The sequence below is a fragment of the Chrysochloris asiatica genome, unplaced genomic scaffold (assembly GCF_000296735.1).
Source record: "Chrysochloris asiatica unplaced genomic scaffold, ChrAsi1.0 scaffold00272, whole genome shotgun sequence".
NCBI classification, from domain to species: Eukaryota; Metazoa; Chordata; class Mammalia; order Afrosoricida; family Chrysochloridae; genus Chrysochloris; species Chrysochloris asiatica.
The window spans coordinates 2,334,589-2,346,546 of record NW_006408790.1 but is presented as its reverse complement, the minus strand read 5'-3'; the positions used below and the strand labels follow the sequence as shown (position 1 = coordinate 2,346,546).

Sequence of the window (11,958 nt, the reverse complement as noted above, 5' to 3'; positions counted from 1 at the left end):
GTGCAGCACATTAGCCTAATGCAATAAGTCATTTAATTTCTTGATCGCTGCTTCCATGAGTGTTGATAGTTGATCCAAGAAAAATGAAGTCCTTGACAACTTCAATCTTTTTTCCGTTGATAAGAATGTTGTTTATTGGTCCAGTGCTAAGGATTTTTGTTTTCTTTACATTGAGATACAATCCATACCGAATGCTGTCCTCTTTTATCTTCATCAGTAAGTATTTTAAGTCCTCTTCACTTTCAGCAAGCAAGCTTGTATCATTGCATAGCACAGGTTGTTAATGAGTCTTCCTCCAATCCTGATGCCACGTTTTCCTTCATATAACCCAGCTTCTCGGATGATTTGCTCAGCATACAGGTTGAATAAGTATGGTGAAAGAATACAACCGTGTCGCACACGTTTCTTAATTTTAAACCATTCAGTGTTCCCATGTTCTGTTCGAACAACTGTCTCTTGGTCCGTGTACATGAGCTCAATTAAGTGTTCAGGAATACGCATACTTCACAATGCTGTCAAAAGCTTTTGTGTAGTCAATAAAGCACAGGTAAATATCTTTCTGGTATTCACTGCTTTCAACCAAGATCCATAGGATATCAGCAATGATATCCCTCGTTCCACGTGTCCTCTTCTGAATCCAGCTTAAAGCTCTAGAAGTTCTCTGTCAATGTATGCGTGTAGCCGTTTCTGTACTACCTTTAGTAAAACGTTACTCGCATGGGATATCAAATATATTGCCCAATGGTTTCTGCATTCCGTTGGGTCACCTCTTTGGAATGGGCACAAATATGGATCTCTTCCAATCAGTCAGTCAGATAGTTGTCTTCCAAATTTCTTGGCAGAGATGAGTGAGTGCCTCCAGTGCTACCTCACTTTCTTAAAAGATTTCAATTTTCATTCCATCAATTCCTGGTGCCCTGTTCTTTGCCAATTCCTTTAATGCACCTTGGATCATATGTTACCTCTTGAAACAGTTGAACATCAACCATTTCTTTTTGGTACAGTGTCCCTGTGTATTTCTTCCATCTTCTCTTGATGCTTTCTGCACTATTAAATAATCTGCATAGAGAATCATTTAATAATGAAAGTCGAGGCTTGAATTTTTTTCTTCAGTTCCCCCAGCTTGAGAAACGGTGACTGTGTTTTTCCCTTTTGGTTTTCTGACTCCAGATCTTGGCACATTTCTCTGTAATATATGACTTTGTCTTCTAGAGCTGACCTTTGAAATTTTCCATTCAGCTCTTGAAACTCCTCATTTCTTCCATTTGCTTTAGCATCTCTAGGCTGGAGAATAAGTTTCAGTGTCTCTTCTGACATCCATTTTGATCTTTGCTTTCTTTCTTGTCTTCTCAATGACTTTTTGCTTTCTTCCTGTATGATGTTCTTGATGTCATCACACAACTCTTGTGGTCTTCGGTCTTCTGTTCTTCAGATGATCTCTAAATTCAGGTGGGATATATTCAAGGTCATGTTTTGGTTCTCGTGGACTTGGTTTCATTTTCTTCAGGTTCAATTTGAATTTGCATATGACCAACTGTTCCACAATCTGCCCTGGCCTTGTTTTGGATGATGATATGGAGCTTTTCCATCATCTCTTTCTACAGATGTAGTGAATTTGATTTCTGTGTATTCCATCTGGTGAGGTCCATGTGTATAGTCATCTCGTATGCTGTCTAAAAAAGGTAATTGAAATAAATCACTGGTTTTGCAGAATTCTATCATGTGGCCTCCACATAATTTCTATCACTAAGGTAATATTTTCCAACTACTGATCCTTCCTCTTTATTCCCAACCTTTGCATTCCAATCACCAGCAATGATCAATACATCTTGATTGCATGTTTTATCAATTTCAGATTGAAGAAGTTGGTAGAATTCTTCTATTTTGTCCTCACTGGCTTTAGTGGTTGGTGTGTAAATTTGAGTAATATTAACAGTGATATTAACTGGGCTTCCCTGTAGGCGCATGAATATTATCCTATCACAGACAGCATTGTACCTCATGACTGATCTGGATATGTTTTTTTTGACAATGAATGCAACACCATTCCTCTTCATTTTGTCATTCCTGGCATAGTAAACCATGTGGTTGTCAGATTCAAAATGGCCAATACCAGTCCATTCAGCTCACTAATGTCTAAGATATCGATGTTTATGTGTTCCATTTCATTTTTTTTTACAATTTCCAATTTTCCTAGATTCATACTCTGTACATTTCATGTTCTGATTTCCAATGGATGTTTACAGTTGTTTCTCTTCATATTTAGTTGTGCCCTTCAGCAAATGAAGGTCCCGCGGGCTTTACTCCATTCGCGTCATCACAATCAACTCTACTTTGAGGAGGCAGCTCTTCCTCAGTCACATTTTGAGTGCCTTCAAACCCAAGGGGCTCATATATCTGACAGTGTTTCTTGGCTATCCATAAGGTTTTCAGTGACTAAATATTCGGAAGTAGTTCGTCATTCCTTCTTTCAAGTCTGTCTTCGTCTGGAAGCTCAACTGAAACCTGTCCACCATGGGTGACCCTGTGGGTATTTAAAATACCAGTGGCATAGCTTCTAGAATCACAGCAACTCACAAACCACCACGTATGACAAACTGACAGATGAGTGATGACATAGATGAACTAAATATGGTATCTCTCATAACATTTTGTGTTGTTGTTAAGTGCTGTTGAGTTGTTTCCAGCCCATAGCGACCCTGTATAGGTTTTCCAAGGAGCGGCTGGTGAGCCTGAATCCCCGACCTTGTGGTTTAAACACCTTTGCTGTCCAGCACATTAGCCCACAGCACTGCACCAGGACTTCATAATACATGTTAGTTGACCATAAAAAGGAATGAATGACTGATACATGCTACAACATGGTTGAGCCTTGAGAATATTAGGTTAGGTGAAAGAAGCCAGGCATAAAAGACCACATATTACAGGATTCCATTTATCTGAAGTGCTCAGAAGAGGCCAACCATAGAGTCAGTGCTTGTGGGGAGCCAGCGGGGGTGGAGGGAGGAGCGGCTGGTGAGGCTTCTTTCAGAAGTCATGGGATGCTCTGAGATGGGTTGTGATGGGTCATGGCTGCACAGCTGGTTTGAGTAAAGTTGGATGAGGATGACTCCTTCTGTCCTTTAATGAAGTCAGACAGAAACAGATCCTGATGTTTACAATTTCGTGATTTGCCAAGGTAACCAGAACGGGAAAGATTACATGATGAAACCCTGGAATGGGAAACTTGGGACATCCTGATGTGGAAGACTAGGTTATCCACAGGGCTGGGGAGAGTCACACACATTCAAAGCAGTGAGGTCGGCAGCCATCTTTGAGTGGGGCATGGCCATCTTTGAAGCCCTACTTGAGTACAGGTAAATCCGCTCTCCCTTTGATATGACTGAACCTATCCCTACTGGCAAGGAGCTCTGGTAGCGTAGTGGTTACGAATTGGGCTACGAACCGCAATGTCAACAGTTCGAAACTACCAGCTGTTCCACAGGAGAAAGATGAGGCTTTCTGCTCCCATAAAGATTTACAGCCTCGGAAACCCTGTGCAGGGTCGCTGTGAGTAGGAACTGACTCCACGGCACATAACCAACCAACAAACCCCTACTGGCAACAAGTTCTTCATCACAATCATCTTCACTTGCTGCATGTGCAGCTTTGAAAGCATTATAAGGGTTACGAGTCTTTTCTTGCACTAAAGCAAGACAAAATAAGAAAGTTATGCACCTACAAACTCTGAATGACTTGGTTAGAAACAGATCTTGTTAGTACTGCAGGGAAGCCTGTATACCAGAGGCATCAAAGAGTTCTCAAAAAACTCAAACAAAAGGCGAATGGAATTTTCCTACAAACTTTCTGAGATCTCCCTATACTAAAAAATCACTGACTCATGCACATTAAAGGAGTCGACTGTACGGCATATGCATTATATCACATGAACACTGGTACAGTAAAAATGGCATGAGGATTGAGCAGGGAGCACTTCAAAACAGGTTATAAATGTGCCTCAGCCATGGGTGGAGCTTCTGAAGGGGATGTTGGGAGAGCACCTTGGGTGGGAGAGCACCTTGGGAAGGCTATTCCATGTTAGTTGGGGATAGTCAATGGATGTGTGGCTTGTTCGTACTAACTGTTGTTGTTGTTAAGTGCCATTGAGTTGGTTCCAACTCAGAGCAACCTTGTTTAGGTTCCCAGGGAGTGACCAGTGGGTTTGAACCACTGACCTTTCAGTTAGCAGTTCAGTGCCTAACCTATAGCACCACACCAGGACTCTGTTGGCAATAATAGCTTATATATACATGAAACAACAAAAATTAAAATTACTCCAATTTTCAGAATTGAAGTAATAAAACACAATCATCATCATCATTAACCAGAATCCCCCAAATTAGCCAACTGCTGGAAGTCACAGTGAGGGATCTGTGTGAATTCCGAGTCTTTCATGTGAAACATTTCTAGGATCCGTGGGCAAGCACACTTCACACCAAACATGAAGGCCTCCAGCGCTGGGACACAGTGCTGCCATCTCCGTTAGCAGTTCACATCCATTGGATCTGGTAGTTCAGCTACACTTCAAATGACAACGACTGGGATTTGGGATTAAAACCAATTGAATTCTCCTGATTAATCTCAGTGCTCTTAAGTAAGAACATAACTATAAATTAAGAACATAGTGAGCTGAAATTTTCAGTTGCGTGGAATCTTAGGTGCTAATTCACTTTGCTGAATCATGACCAACTCACGAGGCAATTAGAAGAAAGCTAGGTGTTATTTAGTAATTACCTAACTGATTGGCAAATGTCTTGATTACAAGTCATATTAGCCATTTGCTACAATATGTAGTAGTAATCACACACATTCAACTTGCCTCTTGAGATGAACAGCTTGGGAAGAAAGGAACTAAAACTGAACCCGAAAACTGGGTGATGTTTACAGCTATGAAACTGTGTGGAATATTCCAGCTTGATTAAAGTGACAAAAGACCAAAGGAAATAGAGGGAACATGAGAAAGAGCTAATAGTGAAATGAAACTGTGCTAAAATAATGCCATTTACCAGCTAAATAAAACCCAAACGAACTATTATGAGCATTCATAAACTTAATACAAAGGAAACCATCTAAAAGTAAGGTTATAAATGGAAATGCTGTTTTGACAACCTTTTAGAAGAATCTCAGTAAATAAGCATACACATTTATGTAGAGTATTCAGTGTATTTTAGTTCAAACCACGTTCTCTGTATTTTTAAGGAAATGGGTTCATTTATATACTATGCTCCCTCTGGCCCTGCATTCACTGACCAGTACCTGAGCAGGAGAGGACCAGGGGGCAGCGGCAGAAGGGCTGTTGGCCAGGGGTCCCAGCAGCTCTGATCCTACCCTGCCTCCCACCTGTGTACCTGCTCCTTGAGGAGAACAGCCCAGGGAGCCCCAGAGACAGGCCCCAACAGTAACCTATGAGAAATAGCCATACTGCAGCATCTTTCTCCAAGTGACAGCTTCGAGCCCTGATTAAAGCACTCAGCTGGAAACCAGAAGGCTGCTGGTTAGAACCATCTCGGGAGAAAGAAGATGTGGCTTTGGGGTCTCTGAGTGGGAGCCGACTCAGCCAGCCCTACTCACAGTTCGCTGGGGGTCTTCCCCACAGCCCGAGACGTGAGATCAAGTGGACGAGTCACACTCACAAGGCAACCACAGGATGCTGGCGTACACACACATGCACATGACACTCACAGGAAACAGGGCAACCATGGCGGGGTTAGGGTTACCTGCGAGGTTGTCCATCTCCTTCTCCTGCAGCAGACTGACCGCATCATCATCCCCTTCGAGCATAAGCTCCGTCTCTGCGTTCTGGTTCACGATCGCCTGGCTCCTGAACGTTTTCTTGGACTTCACGACATCTTCTTCGGTGCCTGTGACCAGCGACAGAGAACCGGATTAGAGAAAGCTGATGGGACTCTCAGAATCTCAGCTGCCGCACTGATGACATCACAGTTCCACACAGCCCCAGATCTACCACATCCACAACAACTCTGTGAGGAAGATGGGCTGAGTCCCAGGACGCTGGCTGGTGCTGAGAAAACCCAACCCAACCCACTGTCAACTGAGGATTCCGACCCATAGTGTCTGTGAAGACCACAGTAGAACTGCCCCACAGGGCTTCCAAGGATAAGCACTGGACCGCAAGGTCAGTTTGAACCTCAAGGACAACAGTTCAAACTCACCAGCCGCTCCTTGGAAATGCTGCCCAGAGTCACTATGAGTTTAAACTAACTTGATGGATTTAACAACAACAGACTTTACAGGAGCAAACTGCCTCATCTGTCTCCCCTGGAGTGGCTAGTGGGTTTGAATTGACAACCTTGTAGTTAGCTGCCCAAACTTAACCCAGTGAGTCCCCAGGGCTCTGGAGGAGGAAGAACCACGTGAAGGACCAGTGTTGTAGAGGGATCCCGACCGTCACCCTAGTGTGCCTGGGGAAGAGTACAGAAGGCCAGTACACAGTTCCCCAGTCTGCGGTAGCACGCCAGATACACATCTAAGGACTACTCCAGACGTGGCCAGTAGCATCATAAACCCACGCGACATGGGAGCTGGGGAATTATGGGCTGTATGTGTGTCCTCCCCCCCACACACTGCTCTCTCCTCCCCCGTGGTTCTTACTTCTGGAATAAACATTGAGCACCCATTACAGACTGCTCCACAACTATATTTAAATTGCATTTCTTGGTGCTATTGAGCCGGCTCACTGGCTATCTGTATTCTGCTGATGTGCCGGCTCCTCAGGTCAGCGTTTACTCTGAGCAGCTCAGAACTTGCAGCATTTGAGAATGAAAGAGGCAAACCCAATGACTGAGTCTCTCCTCCACCTTCATGCTAGGAGGTATTTCCCTGAGTCAATGGGTCTCCTGGCCCCTCCTCTTTGTCTTCTGCCCACCCGCTCAGCTCACTAGGGTTCCTCTTGGGCTGCGACAGAGTTCAAGATGTCCTGGCTTTAATCTAGAGGGCCCCAGTAATTCCGTATCAACCCCACACCTATGTAGACGCCTCCCCACCAACACTCATGTGACAGAATCCAATGTCTTCGGCGTGGCTGAGCAAGGGTCTCCCCGGACCTGTGCAGTCTGTGCGGCCCATCCCTGCTTTCTCGGTTGGATGGTGCTCTCAGGTGGCCTCTCCTAGCTGAGCCCTTGGTGCTGTTAACCCCTGAGGAACCCCTGAGGAACCGCCGTCCCTCCTCTGCGGTCCTCAGGCAGATCTGTGCACCCAGAAACACAGTGGTAGGCAGTGGGGGGGTGTAATTACTAATTGTCTGTTTGCGTGAGTTTCTGCCCACTAGCCTAGACGCCCTCTTAAAACCAAGTCCACAGCCAGTGAGTCCATTCCGGCTCACAGTGACCCCACAGGCAGGCTGGAACTGCCCACAGGGTCTCTCCCAGGCTGGGAATCATAGGAAGCAGCTGGCCTCATCACTCTCCTTCCGGAGTGCTGGTGAGTTCGAACTGGGGATCTTGTGGTGATCAGGCCGACGCTTAACCTCTGTGCCACCAGGTGTCACTTGTGGTTGTGAAGTGTCGTCCTAACTGACACATGCAAGATTAGTGTCATTGGGAGCCAGCAAGTTGACTGGACTCACAGCGGCCCCAGGTCTTGCTCCTGGGGAGCCTCTGGGTGCTTAACCACGATGACAGCAGGCCTCCTCATGGACTGCCAGCCCGCCTGTCTCCCCCAGGGAAGTCTCCATGCTGTGCTTTGCACGGCACTGTACAGGAAAGGGAACATGGTCCTTTCAGGTGGCTTGGCCAGGCTTTCCTTGGTTGACAACCTGAGCCATCTGCCTTGTCAGTGGGGGACCCAGTGTGCTACTGAAATACAAACCTGCCCTTTCAAGTGTGAGCTGGGCTTTCTGGTTTACCCCGAGCCTTAGAGCAGTAAAAACGTCACATCTCAAAAGGGAACACTGCCCAGGAAGCGGCCCTGAAGGTGCCCCATCTCTCCTTTCCCCTGTAACAGTGCACAGCTCAGTACAGTTCCTGGTTTCCTGCGTCCACATTTATCTAAATTAAAGTGCATGAGCTCCAAAGGTGCTTTTCAATCACAATATCCTTTATGAATTAGAGTTTCATTTATCAAAATTACAGGCAAAAAGAGGTAAGGTCTCCAAGGGCTGTCTCATTACAGGGCTTGTAAACACTGTCCTTAGACAGAATTGGTTTAACACCCAGCAAATCAAAGCCTGATTGTGAAGAGAATTCATCTGAGATCATCCGTCTTCAGGAGGCTTGTTGGACTGTGAGCATGGCCTCGCCTTCGAACCATTCATCAAGAAGTTAACAAGCGGAGACGGCAAACTACCCGCACGCCTTCCACTGAAAACGGGGCTGTGTGTTTCCTGAGAAAACTCTACAGTGCCATAAAACTTAAAGACTTGACTAAGTTCTAAAGTAACACCCAAGGCCCACCTACAGTGGTACTCAGTGCTGTTGCCCGAGTCCTGCTCCGGAAAACCAAGACAGGGGAGCATTCTCTGCATGCTGCCCCGTTTACTACATGCTCATGCACTTGAGGAAGCTCATGGTGTGAAAATGTTACTAAATGCAGAATACTGATCACATGAGAATAAATAGCATTCCCTTTGAAAGGGGTCCACAGGAAACAAAGAACACTCTAAAAGTCAAGTCACAAGAGAACTAGACAATGCAGCCAGTGTTGTCACTCTACGCTAGCGTGTTCGGTATGATTGTAACTATGTTGTTATCATCAATATTTAAAATCCTTTTAGTGTAATTTGAGTAAAGCCAAGTTATAACCAAGATAGGGAGTGTAGTGGTTAAATAGGCCAAACACTGGATTGCAAACCACAGGGTCTAGGTTCGACCCCACCAGCCACTCTATGGGAGAAAGAGGAGGCTTTCTGCTCACAAAAAGATTTAAAAAGCCTCTGAAACCCTATACAGGTTCGCTATCTGACTCAAAGGCACTTAACAACAACAACAACAACATACCATACTAAAAAGTTAGGACGCAGAAATGACAAAGTGGAGAAATTCAGTTTTTCTTCAGAAGATTCAAAAACTATGCCCAGTAAAGCAAATCAATGATTATGTCTGTCCATCAAGCCCCTTCCTCCTGATAAAATACAAAGAGCAAAATGCAAAAACACTACATTTTATTAGTTTATTTCTGTTTAAGGTAGTAACTGTTGCTGTTAAATGTCGTTGGGTAGATTCCAACCCATAGCAACCCTGTATAGGGTTTTGGAGGAGAGGCTGGTGAGCTTAAACCACTGACCTTGCAGCTCAAACTGATTTTGCAGTCCAGCACATTAATAGACAGCGCCACAATTCTGATTTACTTGCAAGGAAGTAACATATTGTTGTTGTTAAGTACTGTGGCGTCAATTCCGACTCATAGTGACCCTGCACAGGGTTTCCGAGGCTGTAAATCTTTATGGGAGCAGAAAGCCTCACCTTTGTCCTTACGGCTGGTAGTTTCGAACTGCTAACCTTAAGGTTAGCAGCCCGATATGTAACCACTACGCTACCAGAGCTCCTTGCAAGGAAGTATACTCAATTCTAAATCATCTACACTAGTAAAAAAAGTAATTCACAATAGGTAAGGCATACACTATATAACAAACAAACACCAAAGGCCTTGCCTTCAAGTTGATTATGACTCATAGCAGGGAGGAATTGTTCTATCACAGGTATTGATCCTACAGGGCAGGGAGCAACTACCCCACTGGGGATCCAAGGTTGTGATCTTCATGGAAGGGTCTTTCTCCTGTGGACAGCTGGGGGATTGAATGGTGACCTTTCCAGTCATAACCTGTGACACGAGGCTCCTCGTAAATCACATATATGTGGTCAGTGCACAAAGACAAAACACACAAGGAGGCTTCAAACATTCTTGGAAAAAGTGGAATTGAAAGATAATGGAAGTTTTTCACAAACTTTTTGAAGTCTCCTTATATCAACCCATCGCAGGCTACTCTGAGTGTACCATCACCTCACCCGATTTATGCTCTTGTCATTGTTGGCGTCCTATTGACTGGAAATACAGTTTTGTTGTGAAATGTTTTCAGCATGTGTGTGCACACACATCTCTTCAGTGTCACGGTTGTCATGTGACTCAGCACAGGGTCCACGACACATGGTCTGAAGCCTGGTACTCTCACCGCTCTAGCTGACTGATCTCATCTCTTTGCAACTTTTATTGGCCAGGAGCTCAACGCCTTTGTTCCCAAGCATACCCCGCAGTTCAAGATCTTTCTTCGGACATAGGAATTGTCTGCTTTGCCCTCAAAGAGTCATTGAAGTTGATCACTGGCTTTTCTGTGTAATCTTTGTATGGAATAAATCAGTCACAATATATTATCACTGTTCAGTTTGAGTCTTTAATTGGTTGTTGGTAAATACTGTCCGGTCATTGACTTTGCTGTTAGCAGAGCCACACCTGGACCACCAGGGGCCCTCTCCTTAGACTCTGAATGGAACCCTGGAAGTGCACTGCTAATCAAAAGATGGGTGGCTTGGACCCCACCCTTCACTCCATGGGAGAAAGCTGAGACAATCTGTTTCTGAGCGCATTTATAGCCTTGGACACCCTTTGGAGCACTTGTCCTCTGCCATACAGGGTGACGACGACTCAGAATCTGCTCGATGGCATGTTCTGCTCTGTGTGAAAGTAAGCTTCATGCATGGAGCCTGGGGTCAAAGAACGAGTGACGATCCCAACATGTTTAGTGAGTGGATACACACGAACACCACTTAACTCACATATGAATCACCTGCACACACCTTCTTCGCTTTAAGTCACTTTTCTCTTCTAATCTCTAAAGTTTTTCAGAAATAAGAAGTCAGACTTTACTGTTCCCACACACAGCCATTAACCAGACTCAAAAAATCCAAACCTACCTCTTAGCTTCACTTTCCCTCTCTCTGCAAGGGGAGGCCATTCTTTTTAATGTAACCCTTCCTGGATGATTATTGTTAAAAACAAGACAATGGGCGTGAAATACTTGATAAAGGGTAGAGACCACTGCCTAATAAACTTTGAAAAGTGCTTATTAAAATGTTGACAAAATAAATGAACATTTATACTAAAGAGCAAGAGCCAAACAAACCCCGCTGCGAGTTGATTCCAGCTCACAGCGTCTCTACAAGACAGAGGAGAACTGCCCACAGGGGCCCAAGGCTGGACAGTTATGAAAGCAGACTGTCTCCTCATCGCCCAAGGAACTGCTAGTGGCTTCATGCTGGTGGCTTCAATTCACTGAATTTTCAGTTAGCAGCTCAATGCTTAGCTCATTAAATCACCAGGGCACGTCCAACGAGAAAACCAGTATGGAATTTCACACTGAGTAGTGAGGTTGGCAGTGTTTTGTTCTGCTGTGCATATATGAGTCCGTACTGACTCGATGGCACCTAACAACAACAACAACAAAGTGATGTTTTATTGCTTATGACAATGCTGTTTAAGATTAATGTAAAACAGGCTGGTGGGAGCATTAAAAACTCAAGGAAAAGCATGTACCTGACTAAGTTCTTAGCAGGAGCCATGCTGTGGCGCTGTGGGAGAAAGCACAGAGCTGCAATGAAGTGGAACCAACTCGACAGCCCAACTACAAGCTCTTAGCAAGGAGATATGGTGGTGCAATGGTTAAGCACTCAGCTAATAATGGAAACCATCCACCCACCATCGGCTCTGAGGGAAAAACCAAACTGTGATCTACTTCTGTATAGATCACGGCCAGGGAAACCTGTGTGTGGACAGTTCCCTCTGTCACACGGGGTGCTGCGAGTGGATGATATATCAGAGTATAAAGGAGTATATAGTGACACAATAGATGACAGCCTGGGAAACCCTGTGGGGCAGTTCTCCTCTGTTACACCAGGGGGCGCTGTGAGTGGATGATCTATAAGAGTATATATGAGTATATAGTGACACAATAGATGACAGCCTAGGAAA

The 11,958-nt window shown here is 44.7% G+C and overlaps 1 protein-coding gene across 1 annotated transcript in view; it reads right to left on the bottom strand.

Moving 5' to 3' along the window:
* The window catches only part of NBEA (neurobeachin), an 822,532-nt gene that overhangs the window by 297,150 nt on the left and 513,424 nt on the right, over positions 1–11,958 (bottom strand). The window contains exon 39 of the mRNA XM_006874376.1: positions 5,757–5,900. Coding sequence (XP_006874438.1) covers positions 5,757–5,900 — 144 coding nt within the window. The remainder of the gene's footprint in view (positions 1–5,756; positions 5,901–11,958) is intronic.